The sequence below is a fragment of the Brienomyrus brachyistius genome, chromosome 7 (assembly GCF_023856365.1).
Source record: "Brienomyrus brachyistius isolate T26 chromosome 7, BBRACH_0.4, whole genome shotgun sequence".
NCBI lineage: Eukaryota > Metazoa > Chordata > Actinopteri > Osteoglossiformes > Mormyridae > Brienomyrus > Brienomyrus brachyistius.
In genome coordinates, this window is record NC_064539.1 from 18,903,282 (window position 1) to 18,926,610 (window position 23,329).

General features: G+C 39.4%; 2 protein-coding genes across 11 annotated transcripts in view; one reads left to right on the forward strand and one right to left on the reverse strand.

Annotated features, from left to right (window-relative positions):
* The window catches only part of bxdc2 (brix domain containing 2), a 277,175-nt gene that overhangs the window by 233,243 nt on the left and 20,603 nt on the right, over positions 1–23,329 (forward strand). The gene's annotated exons all lie outside the window — the stretch shown is intronic.
* The window catches only part of sema4d (sema domain, immunoglobulin domain (Ig), transmembrane domain (TM) and short cytoplasmic domain, (semaphorin) 4D), a 37,004-nt gene that overhangs the window by 6,936 nt on the left and 6,739 nt on the right, over positions 1–23,329 (reverse strand). For 4 of the 9 annotated variants that reach the window (XM_049019721.1, XM_049019722.1, XM_049019714.1 and 1 more), the window contains exons 2-15: positions 18,413–18,504; positions 5,705–5,838; positions 4,739–4,884; positions 4,444–4,506; positions 4,158–4,256; positions 3,976–4,069; positions 3,672–3,788; positions 3,326–3,477; positions 2,803–2,978; positions 2,558–2,714; positions 1,913–2,135; positions 1,442–1,557; positions 904–1,073; positions 653–699 (exon numbers count right to left, since the gene is read on the reverse strand). In XM_049019721.1, coding sequence (XP_048875678.1) covers positions 653–699; positions 904–1,073; positions 1,442–1,557; positions 1,913–2,135; positions 2,558–2,714; positions 2,803–2,978; positions 3,326–3,477; positions 3,672–3,788; positions 3,976–4,069; positions 4,158–4,256; positions 4,444–4,506; positions 4,739–4,884; positions 5,705–5,838; positions 18,413–18,423 — 1,705 coding nt within the window. In that variant the 5' untranslated portion in view covers positions 18,424–18,504. Of the gene's footprint in view, positions 1–652; positions 700–903; positions 1,074–1,441; positions 1,558–1,912; positions 2,136–2,557; positions 2,715–2,802; positions 2,979–3,325; positions 3,478–3,671; positions 3,789–3,975; positions 4,070–4,157; positions 4,257–4,443; positions 4,507–4,738; positions 4,885–5,704; positions 5,839–7,760; positions 9,401–12,076; positions 12,147–18,412; positions 18,505–23,110; positions 23,261–23,329 lie in introns of those variants that run through there. The other 5 variants (XM_049019718.1, XM_049019720.1, XM_049019719.1 and 2 more) reach the window with 4 other exon arrangements.

The following is a 23,329-nucleotide window of genomic DNA, read 5'->3' on the forward strand; positions in this document are numbered from 1 at the left end:
TTGCTTTTTTTTTGTAATTTTTTTCCCCTCATCTAAGCAACTCCTGCACTGCTTGACAAAATACCTTATTCCTGTACTAAACAAAAGTAACATAACAAAACCCTAGAGGCATAATCGACATTTGCCTTGTATGTTTTCAGTCTGTCTTTAAAGTAATTTTAAAAAAATTTGTGAAAATTAATGTTACAGTAATGAGTCTGAGACAATGACCCATATTCAATGTATAAATATTTAGTATTATAAGCTTTAATAATATGTGGGATTAATCACTATTAATCAGAGAAAACACTGTAGTTTGGGTTTGAACAGCTGACCTGAAGGTTATCCCACAAACCTGCATACACACTGGCCCTTTGCGGATGAGACTGGCCTCCCCTGTATTATAGTGATTCACAGCCCTATTTTAAACATTTTATATTACACTCTGCTAGGGAGAAATCATGAACACAGAGCATCTATTAGAATGACTTTCAAAAAGCAGTATTGGAAGGAACAAACTTTTCAACTCATAAAATCGTATTCCTGTTTTGTTGCTGATGACAAGGCATCTGTTCCTGTCTTGTATACCAAGACATTTACAAAAACCTTTTCATTTATATTCGTGATTTTTCTAAAATCTATTGTATTCTTTGAACGAAAATTGAAGACATACCTTTAGGACAATAGTCAGCATCACCATTAAGACTCTGCACCAGGCTCCTATAAAATATATGTTTTAGTACATAGCAATGCTTATAATAACCAGGGTTTCATCAGCTTTTCCAAAAAGTAGATTGTGTCAAAGAATCAAAAGTAAAGATACTATTCTTTTAATTGGAATGAAATAAGTCACATTACTAAACTGTAAATTGATTGGTTAAATCTAACTTTCCATCATGTTTTATCTTCAATTAAGAAACATACCATTGCGCTGTGTTCAGCTCCTGGAATATGTTGACACAAGCCACGGCGTCGGTGTCCCATGCACAGTAGGGGTCTCGGGCCAGAACACAGTCCTCACAAGAGGAATACTTCTCGCAGAAGGCGGTGGGGGCTTGCACTACCCCAGTGTCAGAGCCGGCATACAGAAATCTCTGCAAATAGAATTTGCAATTCAGCATTTTTTGATAAACACATTTCAGGCATATACCCCAGGAAAAAAATAAGAGAGTAAACGTTTCTCAAGAGACAACTTTTGGTTCCCGTTCTGAGCCAGACTTAGTGTCTCCACTTCAATAATCCCACATTTCACATTTGGTAATCAGCAAAATATGAACCGTGCATGTTAATGATTCATTTGATACATGTCATTCTTAAAATTCACAGTCTATACCTTCAAAGAACTTATAATTTAAATTCCACAATGTTCCGTACATTTTAATCCCCAATCAAAAAGGAAGACCGACATTAAAATAGTACAAAAACGTTTTTAAAAACCGTACAAAGTAACATTTTCACTTACCCCCTGAGAAGAAAGCAGCAAAGTCTTTATGGGTTCAGAATTACGGAGAAGCTGTACTTCTTCAACAGTATGCACCTCATTCCCGTAAATTACAGATTTGTACAAGAATCCTTTATCTATGGCAAACAAAAAAATGACTGATCTGTAAAAACACTCAGAAAATGCTCAAAAAGCATCTCACAACATTTCACAAGCTCAAAGTTACATTCTCACGTTACCAAATCAACCAAGTTCTTACACAGCGTTGGGCATTTCAGGTCCTGAAGCTACAAATCCAGACCAAGATTTTATTTCTACCAACCAGGTGAGTTCTCTGTGACTGCGACTGTTTATGCTCAACTGATTGGCAGAAATAAAATGTAGGTCTGGATTTGTAGCTTCTGGGCCTGAAACATCCAACACCGTTCATGCACAAAACAAAAAGTTTACTACTAATACAAACCAAAATACCAAAACTTGACAGTAACTCACCAGTTGCAGTGAAGATGACATCATACAGGTTAGTATCTAGGGCTTGCACCCTCTCCACGGCAATCTGGGTGTAGTTCACGTCCTTGGCAATAAGTCTGGGTCCGTTCCCTATCGGAAGCACAGGGTCTTCTAACAGTGGGTGATCCTTGATGAACTGTAACGTTTTATCTGGCAGGTGAAGAGAGCTGTTGATGTTCTGCATTCGATTATTATTGTTGATACACTAAAAAAAAAAAAAAGGATAGATTCATGAAGTCTCCATATAAAAAAATAAAAATCCTCACAGACACCCGTGAGGAAACACTAAAGAGCTTTTCATCATCTTGTTTTCATTTCACCGATCTCACTAACATCATTTGATAACCATGAGCTGCGTAGCAACCTGGCTATATTAAAACTGACTGAAACTATAATTACTCTTGCTAATGAGTATTCCACCATGCACGAACAAGCAAGTTGTGTGGCTTACAGCCATATTGACCCTCCCCAAAAAGGTTTTGTTGACCTGATTTTGCCTTATCATTTTGCTAATGAAGCTGGTTTGTGGAGTGATATTTTACTGCTACTGAATGTGTGTGTGTGTGTGTGTGTGTGTGTCTGTGTAGCACGATTATAGTTAAACATCACAATGCATGAAACACTTACTGCCCCAGGACGAGGGCTTGGAGTGACTCCATTAAACCTCACCCACTTTGTGTGGGACTGCTCCACAGTCGCTTTTTGCATGTACTTTCCCTTTGAAAACACATCTTCCACTGTTGACATGTTGTATGCGCACACTGCTGACAAACCAACATTTCCCCTGATTCAGAAGAAATGTTCCATTAGAAAGGAAAAAAAAAAATTTAAATCAACATCCTTCATTACATTCTCACACTGACACTACTCACCACTGTGAGGTGAAAACACCATAAATGATGCTTTCTTTCCAGTCGTCCATCTTCAGGATAAACACGTCATGGACCACGTTGAAAACGAAGTTGAGCTCAGGCATGGAACAGACCAATTTAGCCTTTAGAAAGGTCGTCCACTTCTTCTGCAATGTTCTCTGCCCTCCAAGATCACCCTGCCATAAACAGGCATCAAGGTAGTTTATTATATTTATCATAATAAACGGCCCGACAGGATAAGCATTAGAGACGAAGGAGTGATCACTCATGATTTTTACAGTGGGAGAAATCCAGATAAGTTTCAATGGGCAAAGTGGTAAATACGGGCAGACCCCAGGTTATGAACACGTTCCGTTTGTTAAGTCTAAGTCAAATTCATGGGCAAGTCAGACAGATTATAATAGAGTATACAATAAAATTATCATCGTCGTTAGTACATGTGGAAATATACACACTTCTCCATTGTGTAAAGGTAACCAACAAGACTTGTGAGCAAGGCATATGACCAGTGAGCCGTCCTGACCTTGCAAACCCGAGCTATCCTTGGTATAAGCAGCTTGCCAAAGAACTCGTACTCCACAGAAACCTCCGTGAAGAAGTAGTAGATCTTGTCGTCATCACCATCCGGACTGTTTTTTCCCTCCCTAATAACATCCGCATAAACAAAACTGGGCTCTAGGCAGAAAGGCAGAAAACACAGTTAATTCCCATTCCTATCAGTGCACAAAGCTGCAGTAGGGATTCAGCCAAGACTAGGAGACACTTTGCAAGGGCTCACACATCGGTATAAATGCAGGCCTTGAGATATTCCCCACGGCAAAATCCTCACTTAAAAATTCACACCCCTAACTCATGGAAAGGCCTCTTACCGTTCAGCCAGGATGTTGAGTACTCTGTGCGCAGCAGGCTTTGAGAATGAGAATATCTGGAAATGATTGGTTCACTTCCCAAAAAGTTGTATGCCGTTCCAGAGTACAGCTCTCCATCTAAAAATAAGATATACAGAACTTACTAGTTATATTCTAAAGCCTCCCAAGAAAATCTAGCAAGATTGAGAGAGAACACAATGGCTTGCCTTGTTTTCTCGTCTCCCCCATCAATTAGCTTTGCCTCGGACACATTTTCATTGCAGGCATTAAAACAAGCTAAGCTGGCACACAGAAAGCAACTTACCAACCATAACCGTAGTAAAGCTCTGCTCGGGGTCAAAGGGGCATTTTCCTCTGCCATCCTCTTGTTTCTCTTGCAATTTAAAATCTTTGAGAGACTAACAACGGAGAGAGAGGGGACTGTTCGAGAGAAATGTTCAAGAGTAAAAGGAAACGCCATCTAGGATAATTTCTCGAGGAGGTTACCAGGAAGTCGCAGACAGGTTGAAAAGCATGTGTGCCACAAACGTAAAGGCTGCTGTCATCGGGCATTTGGAGAACGCGAATGTAGTTAAGACAGTCTGTCTGCAAGATATACAAATACACAACACCCTTAAGATGTTACTTCATATTTTAACCAACTCTCACACCCACCGTACTGACCATGTAAACTGAAAGCATACTATTTCGAATACATTATCAGTAAAAAGCAAAAAGACCACATCATTAAAACCACTGCCACTTCTCTTCAAACCTGCCTGCATTTGCATACCTCTTTAGATTTTCCTTTTTGGATACACATAGTCATGTGCGTGTCTGGCACCTTCCAGATCACCTGAAATAAAAAAATGGTACATAAAATTCTCATAACAGATGTCAATAAAAATCAAAGAGTTCTTGATTGACTACCAGTATTACCATATGCATAATTTTTTTTAATTTATACACATGAAGAACTTGAAAGGTATAATCTGCAGCGTGATGTAGCACTGCAGATGACTATGACAAAAAGTACTGCTTGACAAAATTTATGTTCATTTCGTATACTAATATTAGTGTAATCGCACCTTATTTTTCTTGACGGACACATTTCTCATGCTCAGTTCGAATACAGCCTCCCGTGCTCCCACATAAAGCACCGCTCCATCTTCATTCAACAAAAGGGTGGAATAGTTAAAAATCCCCGGTTCCGAGAATTCTATTAAATCAAGTTCTGTCGAAAGGGGGAGAAGAAAAAAGAAATAAATCAATTCAAAGTTTTCATAAAAGAATGAAATATTTACACACAGCATATTTACACTTTGTACAAAAATAACCTTCGCCCCCCCACCCAAAAATACACAACAAAACAAATAAGCAGCAGCCCTACACTCAGAGAAATGAAGGCAGGTCAAAAGCTCTTCTATTGCACATGTGCTTCTGGTTGCCAGGCAATAACCATCTATTCAGCCTGCGATTGTCTCCATCATTATACCCTTTTCAAATCACAATGATTTACTGCAAACCTGCTGAAAGTTCTCATCTGAATGAACGGTAAGCAGCAGTCTCTGAAATTAGCTGCGAAAAGCCCGAGCTGCAAACGCGCATGTAAACCGCCGACAGACGCATCACTCAGACTGAAGCTGTTCGTATAGGACATTTACCGGTAGTTTTATTCTTAGTTGCAAGATATAACCTCATAATCAAAACATAAAAATTATAAATTTGTTCCAAAAACGGAGTTATGGCAGGATCTGCTTTATGAGTTGCTGTGTGGTTCTGTGTGTAAAGACAAAGACTAACAGCCAGCACTGTTATAACATTTAACCAAGTGTGTGAGAACCTTTTTGGCTAGTTTAAGAAAAACATCTCAACCAAGAAGCATGTCATTAGCTGTATCACATTTAATGAGCTGAAGCACAAAAGCATGACTGCTGAACCCAGTGTACAGGCACACTGTAAAAAATAAATCACAGTCATTCTATTTTCCTTCTGTACCAATCTCTCATTATAGATATTTCATACAGGAAAATACCAGATCGTTCTCTTTTTACCGTGATGTTTCCATGACATCCTGGGAACACTGGAGGGTCCGTGCGTTGATACCTCCAGCAGTAACCCCAGGAACACCCCAAGGACACCAAATGCCATATTGGACTCTTGGATTTTAGGCACTGTGAGGTTTCCTCTGCAAAAAGAACACACACTGATACAGAGTAACAGAGAGGAGCGGAGAATGTCACAGAGGGGGAATATTTCCCTCCTACACTGGAGACAGTGACAGAAAGAGCAGATTTTGCAGAAGCATGAAGGGAACCAAATCAGCTGACTTCGTCTTGCAAAAACCCAACCACAAATCTAGCAGAAATTATATTTAAAAGTACCTACTGAACAATTACCGAAAGCTATTTGGTTAAATTAAATGTAAACCTTCAGAGAACATTAAAGAAAATAAACCTGCAAGAAAACATGTAGTTTATTATGCCCAAGAAGGTTCAACATATTTTGATATTCGGTAGATTTTATACAAACTGTGATGTATACCCATGAGCCCATTATAACCATCTCCACGTGAAGTAAATAATGATGACTCTCTCGTAAAAATGGCGCATGTCAAAGTCTGTCATAGATTAGAATTAGATAAGATAATATTTGGTTCTCGTAGTCAACAAACTGATTACCATGGCCAGACAACTTTGTCAGAGCATCGACGAGGTTTGTGGGGTGCACATTGCTCAGTCAGCCGTGGTGAGTAGGTCTACCTACTGAGGTCAGAGGAGGACAAAACCACAAACTGCTAACAGGTGTTGGGCAGGCAAGACTCGTCAATGTGGGATGTGAATTAAGTCGATCCAATGTGGTATAAATGAATAGTGAACCAACAGAAGGCCACAAATGGCAAATACTTTTGATGGTGGTCACGGGAGTGACGTGCCATGACATGCAAGGCATCGCACTCCTGAGCACGAGCTCCTCACGAGCCTTGTCGTCTCAGATTCTCTAACCCAGTCGTCTGGCCATGAAGATTAGGCCCTCACAGAAGTCAGTCTTCTCTCTATCCCGGCCATTTCTTCTGTATTCGACATGTTGACGACAAGAACCAAACATAAATTCCAAGTTCATGGAAAACAGACTCTCTAAGGAAAATGCCCACGGATTGTTCATCCTGTGTGGCACAAATTAAATACTTCTGAAATTCTAAGATTAATAAACGGAACGTATGTATCACCTCTGACCCCCCCCCCCCCCCCATATAGAGATACTAAACCATGATTCTTTCCACTTTATGGTCCACAGCATGCAAGCAGAGACCAGAACAAAAGCTTGTGATATGACGAGTGGTTTTATAAGACTTCCCATTTCCTTTGTGAAAATCTTCATTCATGCATGTGTGCCATTTTAATGCTAATGTTCTTTTTAGCAAATAACTGGCGCACGGCCAAGGTGGTACACTTCAAGTAGGTACTGCATGACAAGAAAACAGGCATAGATTGCCGAGCTGATAAATGAAAACTCAACATTTATCACTGGCCGTGTGATCTGGCAGTGATTTTTAAGACTACAGGGCCAGCTTATCGCCTTCACAAAACGGTCCACTAATACCAGGGATTTTAAGCCCCCACCTCCCCCCCAAATCGAACACAGTCAATGGAATTGCCTTGCACTGGTGAGACGTGGCACCTCCCATTCTGATGGTGTGGGATAGCCATTCACCATACTGGAAAAGCAACGGCAAGAGAACTCATTTGCAACATTCTCCACTGGGTAATGTGACTTGCGTTTCTTGGCTTGTTGCTTTCTACCACAATTCAAACGGTCAATCAAAATGTAGAGGAAACACTTTTTGTCTTTTATATAAAATGTATTGCATTTTTATACCAAAAATTTCAATAGGAAATGCGTGTTTGATTTAAACTCTCAAGACAGAAGCTGAGTCTATATCCACATAATGTGCCATCTTTAGTTAGGTGAGCATCTTTAGCAGGTAAACGGTAAGGTTGTATGAAATTTTATTAAAGAATAACCTGCTAATAAAAGCATTCATAGTGCATGCAGCAATCTGCCTCCCTTTATTTAATAGTCATTAAATGGTTTGCACAGCACGTTTACCTTTTCGTCATGCATAGAGAGACGAAAAGCCATTTCTGCTCCCATAATGTATGCCCTTCCCATTCACAAATTCCTCTGCCAAGACCTGCAGATTGGCAGAACAAACTCCACAAAAGGGAATTATAAGACTTAGCACTTTCCCAAGCGATGCATGTCACAGGTCTTACAAAGAGCACGTGAGGCTGTAATAAGCCTTACATACAGGAAATACAGGAGGTCGATTACCTCCCGTTACCAAGCTTAATGGCTCACTGCCTCCCTCTTCTGCTCCATGTGGGGCAAGCAGTCGCTGCCCAGTTGCCCCCATTCAGGTGCTAATTTACATGCCAGACTGGATTAGAAGACCAGAACCTTAAGGATTAATCAAGTAACCACTCCCAAAGCTCAAATTCATTATTATTAAGTGTCTAATGACTTAATACCTAGATAATATCTATTTTTTAATGTCATACTCATCAGTTAATATTAAACCACTCGCATGTATCAGCATATCCCACTTAGTTAATGCTTTTATCATATCATCAATCGTCTCAGCCGTGATATTCCTTTCCTGTGTAGGTATGTATATATGCACATTACCACACCCATTTCCTCAGTCCCAGATTTTTATTTCCTGGTAGGTACTCAGGCCACGCGCCAACTTCCTAGCCCGAGAGACTATGCAGGATCAAAGTGCTTCATTACAAGTGGGAGGGGCTGTCGGAGTGCATGCTGGGTGACCATGTGTCAGCTTCAGAATTCAGCGCCTGGAGATGCCTCTGACTCACTCGGACTGACTGCTGCCTATAACCTCAACTCGCTTTTGGAACTTTAATTAGTAGTGGCTCCAACACTCCATGTTGCCATGCGTCATGCTCATCCAGGACACGACAACTAACCCCTATGTTCCCACGCCCTTATACTAATTACTAACAAATAATTTCTGCATATTCCTGTCTAATGATTAGCGTCAGGGGAGCGTCATGAAATTTTACTCGATATTCACACGAATGTTTCCATTACCACTCAATATAATGATAAATGGCAACGGCAACACAGCAACTGTATGTTAAATCATTTGAATTAAGATTAAGAATACGGCAGAAAATCAGAACATGGAAAGAACGGTATCCCTATATTAGACGATCATTTGGGCCCTTCTCGTCATGCAGGACAAGTCATACACCACATAATGAAAAAGTTCCTCAGCCAATGAGAAGGCTCCGTGGCAGAGCCAATCTATAAAGCAGACATGGGAAGCACCAAGCAAAGCCGAGAGTAAGAAAATAACACAAAATGGGTAGTTTTAGACATAATTACTGCATGTTATATAGATGCTGAGCTTGCATGTTAACCTAAAATGCCCACACTAAAGAAATTAAGGGTCAGCAGTAGTACAAGGATATAATTAACCAAGAATCAAAAAAAGCCACACAGCCCTTGCAGGTCAAAAGATGTAGAGAAAAGCACAGACTGTAAACAGTTTTAGTACATGAATGACTCCCTCAGCAACATCTGTAATGCAAATGCTGGGCTATAAATTCAAATGCTGTTTGAAGAGACTGCAAAACACACGTTTAGAGACTCAAGAGACAATATAACAAACTAAACCAAACTAACAAGAAAAGACATTCAATGCTTTCAATAAGTCTTTCTACTGCAATCGTTTTTAGGGGGGGGGGAAATATATAATAATAATAATAATAATAATAATAATAATAATAATAATAAATTTGTAAACTTTTGCTCACCAGAAAAAAAAACAAGTAACTTCTTGAGTGACACCTAATCTATAATGCAAAAATCGAAGAAGGAATCTCTGATCTATTTCAGGAGACATAAAAGAGCAAAGGCAAATTTAGGGCCTTATGGTGCAGTTACTCGTGATATCCTGAGACAGGTGTCTGGATGACCAGCGTATACAGACATTCACAGCAGAGTATCTAGTTTAACCTTGGTGAGCTGGATCGTTTACAGCAAATAATCCCACTGCAACCGCACAGAATCCAGATGCATACATGCGGGGAAATAATAATTACGGGATTGTTGATGTAACATTGTATAATGTTTTTCATTTAGAAGTACTTTCCCCAAAGAATTCGCAAGAACTAAAGCGAGGTAAGAAGTTCATGGCCACAATCCCACATTCTAGCAGCTTGTCACTGGATCAGAGAGGTCCAGAGAAACCCCCCTTATTGTTTTCCGCAAGCTATCTTCAGACATGGCAGCAATTTCATGGTCTCATTTCGTCTACAAAACAAAAGTCTTTTTGAAAATGGACACCATTTACTGGCACTCGAACACTATCTATTCTTCATTTGTTAAACTGATTTTACGTCAGATACACACATTCTACTTCTATTGAAAATAAGGAATAATTACAAAAATGCATGATGTTAATATTCACATATCTTTAAGTATCTGTAAAATATTTATACCCAGAAAATGTGCAGATACTATACTTGTACATTATAATACTTGCACATTATAATACTTGCATCTACAGTACAGATCTATTTCAACCAACCTTAGAAATGTTAACTTTTGGTTGTTTGTTGATATCACTCCTGTTATTTCCCCAGAAACGTTGTTCTTCATTAAAACTGAATGAATTAAAAATCGATATTTATTCCAACCACCCATTTTTAAAAAATTTTTTTTTTTTTTTTAAAAACAACTTGAATAACTCTTCATTCTTCAGACCAATCTACTTTTCTGAAGACCTCTCATATTTACTTACAGAAGCATAGTCACTTTAGATTGTAATTTATTGGTTTACAACAGTTTACCTATAGTTCAGCATAGTAAAAATAAGCGATTTGAACCCTCCGAAGTCTTGCTGATCAGGCATATAGCCAGGTAGTAAAATAACCACTAATTTTGCTCCCCAGTCAGGGTGCATCTCTGACCATGACATGCTGTCATGTTATCGTTCCCAGATATCATGGACTTTGTATGTAACACGCTATGGTTTTTATATGAACAATATTTTTCAGAGCGTTTCCTCAGCCTTTCCACAGGCCTGCCAGCTGGCTCGGGAAAAGGGCAGCTGCAGAGCCCACGAGATTCAGGGTAAAACGTGTAAAGTTACATTTATGCACTCATAACTCCGGAAGTCCTCTGTTTTTCGATTCAGCATGAATGGGCCACAGTAATACACAAGCAATGAGCAGTTTTGGGCTCTGCATACGTATGGATGTGCAACCGACATAAGATTAATTTCTAACCCTTTTTCACACAATCAGGACAAAAAAGTATCACGTGACTTTTACTGGAGTAGGACATCGATGCTTAATTTCACAAAATGAATAAATCAAACCTTACTTTTCAGTCACGCTGTATTGACAACCCTTATTACTTCAATTAAGGAAGCTAAATAAGTTCTTCAAATATACTGTAATGACCCAAGTATACGACAACTTGCATCATTTCTATTTTATATTCAGATTTTTAATGATCAGGAATATAAAAAGGCAAAATTTCAAATGAATATCAGTTAAATATGGTCGCAAACATAGAGAAGAAATTAAGTAGCTCAAGAATCCCATAGCACTGTACTGAAAAGCCAGTGCCTCATAGGTTTTTACCTCAGCTGTTGCAAAAGCTACATTTACAGACCCAAGTGAGAGACTGTGGGCTGAATTACAGCGACAGCTTATTATGAAAATTCATCAAAGCCGCTGAAAGTCACTTGTCAATAATCTAGGAGACAAAGTTAAAAGGGGTTTAGGGGTTTATATCGGTACACTTGAGTATCGCAATGTGTTTCATGATACTGTATCAAAATTTTCAAATACACGGCATCGATTTCTAATTAATAGTTTACATGCAAAGATTTGTGGCAGACAGTGGTTCATTTTGTGTTGTTTAAACCCTCGACTGCTATATTCAAACATTTGAATGTGTAAACTGAAAACTATGAACCAAGATGGCAGCATCTCTGACCATCTCTATATTTGGCATCTCTATATTATGTCAAGCACTCTGATGTTCATAAAATGTTGTATAACACTGATTTGGGGGGGGGGGATGAAAAAAAAAAATATTACAAAATAAACATCACAAAACGTTGGTATGGTACAATATTCAATCAGTTGGTAATGTGTTGTATATTTCTCACGGAAAATTACGGAAAATGAATTATGAATAGTCCAAAAAGCACAGTTTTCTATTGGATGAAAAGCCTTAAAGCAAGCAAAATAAAAATTTAAATAAAAACAACAAAATTAAGAAATAAAAGCCCAAATGAGAGATGAAGCAGCAAAGAATTGGGTTTAAGCATGCAGCTTTCACAGAACGGCATGCGCGCATGCAACGGGCCGAACTGTTATTCTGACCTGTTGCTCCTCCACGAAGCCCAAATAGATGGGATACTCTTCTTTCAGCGAGAGCTACAAAATTGTAAGGCTACAGGAAACACAAAATTAGAAATACGTTATTGCTGCATTTCTCTGAGAAGAACCAATGGTAGAGTATGAGGTTTAGAAGTACAACCATACAACAGATTTTGTTTTCAAGAGTGACCTGTAGCCGGTCATCAATTATTTATTTGGTAAACTGAGCAGAACTAGTACAATGCCAAATGACAGTTGTCTGTTTTTAACACAAGAGGCACAGGTGAAGTATACAATTGTGGAAACGGCACATCAAGAATATGGAAATCTAGTTGAAACTAATATTACTGAATGGGAAGATGATCCAAGAGGCTTTGTTTCACAGACGAATATTACGAAATACGGATTAAAAAATTAGGCAGCGTGAGTGCAGAAGGGCCTAATGCAAATCCCATTGTGGAGTCAATAGACCCTATTTTCCACCTGCGCAAAGTACGACGCAAAGTGGTTCTGCTAGTTCATACCAGCACTGGTCATTTTCACACAAGTCATTAAAATACTAAATGACTTTGCGCCTGCGTTTCGCGGTGTTTTTTAAATGAGGTGTAGCTGGGCGCATTATCGATGTCTTGCTATTTTAAGGCAGCGAAATGACATTGCGCTTTTGACCGACAAAAACCACATTAACAGATATAATTTTCTGACGTGTAAATATGGAGGCGCTTAGACAAAAAAATTTTTATTGATGCATTAACTGTCATTGAGGTACAAAAAAAAAATTCATCTGCTCAATTTTTCCTCTGCTACTTCAACGCTGGTGCTTGTGTTCAACCAAGCAGTATGTTATCCCTGTAAAGAACCTCACTAGTAGTTTGTCTGGAGTAAAGACTAAGAAAAGGTTCCAGGAACTGGGCAGAGCTCCTGCAGTGTGAATATGACAAGTTCCTAGTTCTTTAGTTAGAAAAAAGAAAAGAAAAAAAAAGGTCCTTCAGCGTGAAAGATCCTATTATTTCTTTCCAGTTTAAAGGCAGTTTTTTGCTCCTTAACAAAGGTTGAAGAAACCAGATGGCTAATTGTGGTTTTAAATTAAATGTGACAAACACTTGCAAACAAGATTTCACATTTCATAAATGAGATCGAGGCTGAACAGGTTAATTTTAATAGATGCAAACACCGCCGCTGACATTCTTCCTAGCATTTCTGAATTCTCTGTGGATTATTACTGTGGCAACAATTACTCACTACTTAAGAGATCTCAAAGTACTAGCCCATGACAAGTTTATAACTCATTAAATCTGGTACGTAGATCAATCTTTCGTTCTCCACATGTCTCCTCCATGTTTGCATTATGCCTGGTGAGTGGGCATGTACTGTTCAACCATCATGTCATCACGGTTCCCATTCAGGATCCAACACGTACTGGCTTTTGTGGCTCAACGTTTTTATTTTGGTGGCAACTTGCAGAACCGTTCCAAAATAGGTTTGTGAACCAAAACAGAACCGGTTCTCTGTCGGTGGAAACAAAAATAGAAAAACGGACGCAGTTTGATTGTGATGCAATACGTGTCAAAGTTTCATCAAGGATTTGCTATATTGATATTTTCCTCGATCACGATAATTAGCGTTTCATCACCCAGCCCTACAATAAGGTAATGAGGCTCACTTTGGATTGACAACACATGACCAAGATGACGCCAGACCCTACTGCAGGCCATCCAAAGACCTGATGTTTGTTAAGCTTCCTTCTTCTTTAGGCACAGCTGAAAATGGCTGCTCACCCCCATCCTTTACTAAAGACCTGATTCCCTTCTTCCCATCCCCTTAAGTGGTTCTGTTCATCATCCTCTTCCTTGTGGAAATGTGTGCCTGTGGGGGGGGGGGGTGTTTGGGAAGGTCTAGAAAAGTCCTGATCTCTATGGCATATAAAAATGGCAGTAGGCCACCTTCCAGCACCAGTAGGAAAGATAACATTAGCACATGCATACAAATGTAAGCATAATGCTTAAAATGCAAGGAGTGCAAGTTCCCTTGTATCGCAGCTCTAACTAGAAGAGTAAGTGGGGGGGGGGGGGGTCATACCATACAATCTGCTTCTTAAGAGATCCTTAACGGTACGGAGTCACCGAAGTGTGTTTCTGTCACAGCTATACAGAGGCCAAGATGAGTTAACATAAATGGGAAAATAACATTGTTGCGCATCTTCCATTTTGCATTAAAATTATTTTAAACCAAGGGACCGGTTTTTGACTTCTGCGCTCTTCGTTTGTGTCTGACAAAGTAGCAGTTTGAAGGCATCCCCGGACAATGGAGTAAGATATATCTTCTGCTAGAACTCAGAGAACGCCCTCATTCTGCTGCCTTTTACAGGACCGTTTGTCATGAACCCACAATTGTTTTGAATTTCATTGAAATGTGAAACATCTTAATCTGGTTTTCATATAAAAAAAAAATGACTAAGCTACAAGCCACGGTTGGGTCCCCTTCATGTCTTCTTGGAATGAAATGGCGAATAATGAGAGGCAGGAAAGGACATCACACTCTTAGAAACCCGGTGACAAACGGCCAGCCCTCTTTTCACAACACTTTCTTTTTGCCTATGTGCTTCCCCACGCAAAATTAAACTCCTTCAAAAGGATGAATGACTTTCATTCAAAAGGAGACAAGAGACTATGCCCAACAATCCAGATTCGCACCAAGTTCTCTCACACGAAAATTACTTAGGAAATCATTAATTTTAAATGCTACTTACCAGATGTTTTTTTGTTTATGTTTCTAATTATGAGCCTTAAAGAGCACTTCAAAAGTGCTACATCTACTGCTTACCAGGAACAGTAAATAATACTTAGAAATTAAATATACGTGCATGGGCAGACAGCAGAACCGGGCACAGAAGTTCAAAAACATTGGAAATGGTTTTTGAAACATAACCAACAAAAAAAAAATCCAATTAATCAACTTGGTTACAAAAGCCTAAACGGAGACTTTAAATAATGAATAAGAACAGGAGCAATTCATTAGGATTGTACATGAAAGCTACAGTGAGCACAGCCTGCATTCAAGTGACACATGACTATGAAATACCGTTTACCAATTAACAAAAGTGAAACAGACACTAGTCACATACAATGTAAAACACAACCTAACCACTAATATTTTTAGCCTGAAAGGCTTTATAAGCAACACTTTGAGATGCAGTGGTTTTCTGTCTTCTTAAGCAGTCCGTTAAATACATGCTACTACTCCAATAAACAGAAAGGCATTTCATGTGCAAGTTATAAATTATTTACCAGGTATAATTTGAAAAATGACTGCACACAATGTTCAAAGGTCGACATCTGCTGAAGAAAAGGAAAAGTAATACAGGCATATCAAATGAAGTCTCAAATACCACTCCCATTATAAAAGAATTTGATGTTTAAAAAAACACACACGAAAAAAAAAAAAAAAAAAAAAAACAGTTTTCCATTTATTTTATTTCCCTAATAATCCGTTTCCAGGATATTCTGTTATGTACTGTTTGGTTTTAAAACTCGCCTGTACTAAGCTTATTGGTCACCAACATGTGTACAATCTTGCTCCATCTTGGCTTGTGTGATGTCTCTGTGCACACTTTAGGTGCCTCGCTGCTATATGTAGCCTACAAGAATTTCTCCCTGGGATCAATAAAATTTAAAATCTTAAAAAGCACCAAATGTCAATTTTATTGCAAATAAACTTAATACACACTAAATAAAGTATAAGTGCAGAAGTGAATGGTGACTCTTTACAAACCAGGAAATGAATAATCCATGCATTACCTACACACCCAATTAAATACCACAGAACTAAACCTATTTAAAATTCCATATAAAAAATTAATTAAAACTGCACTGGAGCCCCCGAGTGTGAATGTCCGGAGCACGACTGAGCTGCAGTTAAGAGATCACTGCGGAACAATGCATGTCAGCTCCATGTGACACAATTGAAACTTATGCTTCAGAGTTTCTTCTCCCGACATGGGGCAATAGGCTTGGTGGATGGGGAAATGCCACTCATCCAGAGCCCTGTGATTCTTCTGGGGAAGACGGCAACCCTCCACATTCTGCTGCTGACTATCACGGCTCTCATCTATAAACATCCCGCTGCTGTGACAGAGCTTGGCAGAGGGCTGCGCTCTGTGGGGGAGGGGGAAGCACCGACAGCGTCGTCAAGCACTAAATGCAAACACTTGCAACATCCCACAGCTGATCTTTAGTCGTGGAGGGCTTTCCGTTTAAAATATTCTTTTCACGGAGGTTAAGAAATGCTTCGCCTCATTGTCGGATTGTATTAAATGTCTGTTGCTTACCCCATTTCACAGGCAAATTTTGTATGTTGCACATTGTACATAAAAGCCCATGAGGCTTGTAAACTTACATACCGTTTATGTTTAGCTCATATCTGCAACTTACAATGTAAATCCTCACTAATTAAACAATCCGTTATGCTATTTTTCTTTTTCCCCACAAATGAGAAATAAGGGGGGGGATGGGTGAGATTCCAATGTATTCATGACACAAAATGTGACAAATGAAAGCTGTCTTTGCAGGACGGAGAAAAGGATTACAACAGCTTGAACTGCAAGAAAGGCAATCGCTGTCTTCCAAAGAGCCATTTCTACGATCAGAAGTAATGGCATTCTTAAAGTGTGAGAATCTTTAATGATGTTTCTTTGCCAGGATAGGATGGCACTGTGAAAAGGACTAACGACCAAATTCCAGCCTTTATCATGTCTAATTAGAAAGGTGAAATAACTGACTGGCTGAGCAGCATGCAAACCATTGCGTCAATGTTGGAAATCACCCAGGCTGGAATTTATCAGTACATGTTAAAAAACAGTAAACAGAAGATGACTTGGGAAATGTTCTTACATTTTTATGCAAGAATACATCACATTTATAAATATAAAAAAAAACATACACCTCTGCAGAGAGTATAATAGAAAACAGATTGGAGATATCAAATTGATTGGAGATAAACAGATTGGAGATATCAAATTGATTGGAGATGACGTGCATTGCACAAGCCACATGAATCTTAAGCAGCACTGTGCTGAGGGCGGCATTGTTCTGTCAGCGACAGGATTGGTTTCTCCAGTTGTCTTCACTTCCGTTTGGCAGCACATTTATCATTCTTCCAGGCAAACAATTGTGCTGCAACACTGACCAGCACTGACTGAACAATGCACAACTAAAGCAGGGTCTCTGTCACCTCTTTCATGGCTGCTAGTATACTTCTGATCCTCAGGGCAGCCCCTCAAAATAATCGTAACTTATTAAAAATGCATCCGTGGAGAAAATTTGCTTCTGCTTTGTTTGACCTCGAAGAATGTAAAATTTTAGCTGGATGTATAATGAGAGGAAAATACATCTTAACAGTTAATTGTGCATAATGAAACTGATGTGAAGGTAAGCATTAAAATTATCTTGTGTAGCGCTTCCTCTAGGCTGTCCTTAAATCCTCAAAAGTTACAAGTAAAAGTTCTCAGAATGTTGGCTTTACCGCAAACGCAAAACCATGACTAATCAATGGTAGGATTTCTGATACTTTAGACCAGTGTCTCCCAATCCGGTCCTGGGGAACCACAGTCGGTCCTTGTTTTTGCTCCCTCCGAGCTCCCAGCCAGACAGTCCACTGACTGTGGCTCCCCCAGCACCAGACTGGGAAACACTGCTTAAGACAAGTGCCACTGCATTCAGCGATCACTGTTTTCTTTTTTTTTTAATGTTCCTGGTAACAGGTGCAGCTCAGCGAGCCACTGGCAAGATGGTGCTGACGGAGGCTTATCACAGCCAGCCGCTGAGAAATGCATCACTGGCCGCGCAACATATAATCAAGTTTCATTCCAATACCCCAGACGCAAACACTGAACTACGAATGCAGACTAACAAAGGCACTCTAATGATATGCCAAGTTTAAGCCTAGCTGCCGGTATTCCTAACAGACGAGCTTATGTTGTCACTTGGGCTAAATATCTTCTGCGATTATTTTTTTGTTCGGTGTTTACTGTGTGAGCACCAGCTCCCCGAGCTAGGCCAAAAGCTGGAGCTGAGGGTTCACTCTCTCCAAACAATAGTCCCAACAGCAAAACAAAAGGCAGCCAGAAACAGCTACAAACATACCGGAGAAAATGAGGATGCAAATGAGGCCCGATGCAAATCGCATGTCTCACAGAGAGACTTTGTGCAGCCTTGATTTCTTCTGTGCATTAATAGCGGAGCATTAGGGGCCAAACAAACAACCAATTTACTCAAGGTCACCTGGCAATAAAAACACAATACAAACGAGTGTTCAGAACAAGCAAATAAATTTAAAACTTACTTGTCTGTCATGGTGTCAAAATAAAAAAGAATCCTCCTTGATCAGATAACGTCACAGAATGGAATACGCCCCAGGATGAAGTACACCTATATCTGTGAAGGGGGGGGGGGAGAAAGAATTAGCTAGGATAGATTGTGATGGATAAATGCGAAAAAAAATCATTTAAAAAAAAATCATTCGCTGACGACAGCCTTCATTGAATGTAGTTCCGCGTGCTCCCTATAATTCCTAAATCCAGGTTTTTGTTTTAGTACAGACACACACAGACAAACACTCGCACGCACACACACTCGTATCTTTGTAGGGACTGTCCATTCATTTCTAACCTTAACCCTTACCCAGCCCAAACATGCCCACAGACCAAAAAGGGTGTATTTTTGCATTTGCAGAAAAGCATGCATAAAACCCTCATAATTACCAGAATTATGAACCAAATGAGGAGAGAGTGGACACAAATGCGGGGATAACGTTGCTATGGCAACCAAATGAGCTTGAAGAAAGCGCCCGCATGGCAAAGCCACCACTAACCGTACGGAGAACAACAATAAAATACTTCAGATACTCAACCCTCGATCAATCTATTCATCCATCTATCCATTTAACTCAGGGATCAACGCCACAACAAATTCCGATGGACATTTTGATAGATTTTCGCCCCGGACATGGCATTTAAAATGGTAGCACATAGAAAAACACAAAACTTTCTCAATCGAAACATTTTGCCACCGATACAGACAAGCCTTGCCACAGACCTGTGTGTTCATCTGTGTACAAACATGTTCGTCCAAATATAGACAGACTGACAATTTAAATGTCCCTAAAATCAAATTAGCAAAAGGAATCTTTTTTTCAGAAGGATAACCTTTATTTCCTGTTTCATTTAGAAAGGTGTATAATGCTATATAATCCATTCATCCATCCATCCACTAATTTTCATAAAGCCCTTTACAGGATAAGACACCAAGAATACATCGTCTTGTATTTGAACTGCACTCACATGTTGGCTTCTACTCTAGAAAATTAACAGATAACAGGGCAAACTTTCTTTGAGTGTGCTCATACATGTAAAACAAACCTACTAAATGCCTCAATTTGCAAAATACCTGGGTTTAAACCTTTAAAATGCCTCCCACATTGTACACACATCTATCAGAAACCAGGAAGAGGAGGTATCATTTTGCCTAAGGGACGATGACAATCTGATAAACTGACAGAACACTGGCATCCAGAAAAGCCGGACGAATGAGGTCCTTTTCAAGCTACTGAGAGAAACAGATATTGTTGGCGATACAGCTGATTTGCCATTCCAGTATTTCACCAGGTAAAACACCTCTGGACCGGCAAACAGGGGTTCTCTCTCAATCAAGGGGTGGTCCCCATTTTTAAAATAAGGGGTTACCAGAAGGTTGATTCCAATTATAAAGGGGGGGGGCACTTCTCAGCCTCTCTGGGAAAAGTCCATGCCAGAACACCAGAGGAGACCGATAGCTGAGTCTTAGATTCAAGAGGAGAAAGCCGTAGTTTCTGGACCGATGCTAAGGCATACAGTTCCTGTATGGCCATAGCAGACCTGCATCTGCATACTTGGCACAAAACCGGCGTCGTGCAGAGTGTGTGCTGGTCTCTGTCGGGGAGCTTCCTGCTTGTGATTTTCACGCAGAGGATGTCAAGATGCAGCCATGAGTAGAAGGGAGATTCGAGATAACATTTCTGCTTTTTTGTAGATGGTGCTGTGCTTCTGCCATTACGCAATCACAACCTCCATCACCCAATCAATTCGATGCAGAGTAATGCTGCCTTCCATTTCAACTCATAACTCAGAAATTCTGGATTCCTAGTAAGAAATTTCAACTGGAACGCCGCCTGAAGTCGGAATTCCGACTCAGAACATCAGAGGAGTCTACACAACCCCAACCTCAGAATTCAAGATGGCTGCGCCCTTCATCCAGTTAAAGCTGTAACGTTATACTTTATATTAGCAGTTACATCTTATTTGGGAATCAGTTGTACACACAACACTATGGATGTGTTGCTACAGTGTTTTATGTGCAAAATACCAAGCAATGTGTTGTTATCAAATGATATTGCTAACAATGGCTAACAATTAACCCGGCTAAAACTGGGGCCCGTTTCAATAAGCAGGATTTCTTGCTTAGCCGGATAACTTGTAGGATTTAAGGTAATCTGGGAGAAATGTAAGTGAATGAAGATAAAAGGCCATTGAAACTGGAGCAAATTAAATCAGACAATCTGATTGTCAACCCTTTGTGAGGGAGTTTTCAATATCTCCGGATCTTGTTTTATGATACAGAATCACACGCCACCCAAATCAGCTCAATTAAAAACCTTTGCCAATTCAGAATACTGGTTTTCCATGAGCACTAGTAACAAGTCTTTTTTTTTTTCTTCAAAAATCTTAATACTTACAGCTTCAATAGTAATTTCTTGGGTTGGATAAATTTGCCACGATCAAAGGCAAGAAATGGTGTTTCTACAAAGCCAATAGTATGATATAAAATGTCAAACTGCATTATTCAGAGTGCATGAGAGTTTGCATTGGGCTGTATGAATTTTACAAAATGGAAAAATATATACACACAAGAGGCCAGCATCAGTGACAATAAGGAGCCATTCTGGAGAAGCTGCACCACAGGGGGCAGCCCTCTGACCCACAGGCTTACTGGGGAGGCGACTGGGAGAAGCCCTCTCACCCACAGGCTTACTGGTGAGGCAGATGAGCTTAAACCTGCAGATACATTCATCCAAATAGGTGTCAGACATAAGACAAAAAACAGCAGATGATGCTTTTAAGCTGTTGTATCTACTAACATTTTATTGTCACAATTTCATTATAAAAAGCAAGTTCAAATAATGACATTGAAACATGTCATTAAAATCCAGCTCGCTGTCTAATCAAGTTAGACATTCCTGGGATAGGTGCTAAAACTGAAATAAAAATGCATCCCTCACATTTTTGTTACATATAAAGAGCAAAACAAGTTCTTGGCACATGTCTTGATTCAACAACAGAAGGTAAATGCTACAAAGGAGCTAAAGAATTCTGGGTAAGGATTTGAGCTATTATTAACCATTGTTATTATTGATATCATCAGCCAAAGATTTTGTAACCATCTGAGGAAAAAATTAACTGTGTTAAACTGGGATCTGGTAAATGTCAACTAAAATTGAGAAAATGACCTTGACGAGGAAGGTGGGGGAGGGGGCGTCACAAGAGCCCCTCCTCTAAATCAACAACGCCTGTCTGTTAAAATGTAAACCTCTACACACATTTCTTGAAGCTCCCACACACCGGGAAACTTCTTACTCTGACATCTTACTGAGTACCACATTTTGCCTTGTAAATGGAATCCCGCCTGCTGTTCAGAGGCTGCTGTATTACTCTGTAAATGCTGTCAAATGTTGTGGTCAATGATACACTTTAATACAGATAGACATTAAATATTTATGTCCTTAATGAGGTGGCCACTGAAGACGAATTCATTATAATAATTATGCAATGTGCTAAGAAACCTAACATAAATGTTTAATTCAGACAGCAAATGTACATAAATCATGTAAAATGGGGTTAACACATGTAGACAAGAATTTCTCTTTCTAATGGTTTTAAATCAGAAACCTAACCAGAAAACAATCATAGAGGTTTGAAAAATAATTGTGAAAAGTCTTAAGGGAGAAAAACACACACACACACACACACACACACACACACTGTAGTAGGACACAAAGCATTCAGACAGCTGTGACACTTTGGATGGAATTTTAAATTTGCTTTTTTTTTTTTTAACCAAAACTTCCCCACTTTCACAAATAGTTTGACACGCTCAAATTCTTTAAAAGTGCTAAATAACACTTTAAAGACAATGGTGTTGTTCTAAATTGCACCTCTGTGGGTACAGAGAACAGAGAGCCCCAGAATATACTGCTTTTAAAGCTTGGTGACAGCATTTGAGGGAACGCGTTAGCGAGCTTTGATCTCATGCACAAATGTCATGGTTACTGAAAGCATGGATCAGTCTTACATACACAAGGCTCACAAGCACGTGTCTACAGGCCAGCGTCTGTCAAAGACAGCCAGACTGCATAAGAAAGAAAACTTAGCAGCTATCTGGCAACAATAAGATGTACCAATTGGCGTTTTTCCTAAATTACGCTTCTCTGACATGACTGTCAGTCATGATCTGCTGCCAGTTCATGGTTCAAGAGCGTTTCATTATTAGTCAACAACATGGCAAAGGGGGAGACAGTTGGAAACCAGACTGAAATGCTTCCCCTCTGGGATGGATACAAAGTATGTTTATACATATGATAAAAATGAACTCTTACATCCGTACAAAGAAATTCTCAAAAAGGAAATAATAGTAATAATTTATACTTTAATACATCGCTAAAAGGACTATAATAGCTGAAATGGTCACTATTGCAATTGACTACAATCATTAGTGTGGGGAAAAAAACAACCAGCTGCCGTTTACTTTTTTTAATAAGTATTTTAAAACCACCTTCAGTAATACAGACTGGGAAAAATTTCACAGAATTGCAGAACGAACCACTGAGCACAAACTTCACAATGCCCCAGCCTGGAAATGCCCAGACAAATCTGTCAAATAGCCATATTAAATCAGCACATCCATCACAGGCACTCAGAAGACAAGCGTCATAGAGACGATTACACTTTACCTTCTCTTCTGAATCCTCCCAGCGAACACAAAAAACCCAAATGCAACCAGAGTGGCACATTCTAACCAAAAACTGCAGGATTAAAAAAATGCTCCAAATCAGCATTACATTTTTTTTTGTCCGCTAAAAGGTACTGGGGCCCTTTAAGAGCAATAATGAAAACAGTGAGGAAGTAAAAAAAAAATTTTTTTTTTTTTTTTTTTTTTTTTTAAATCAGAC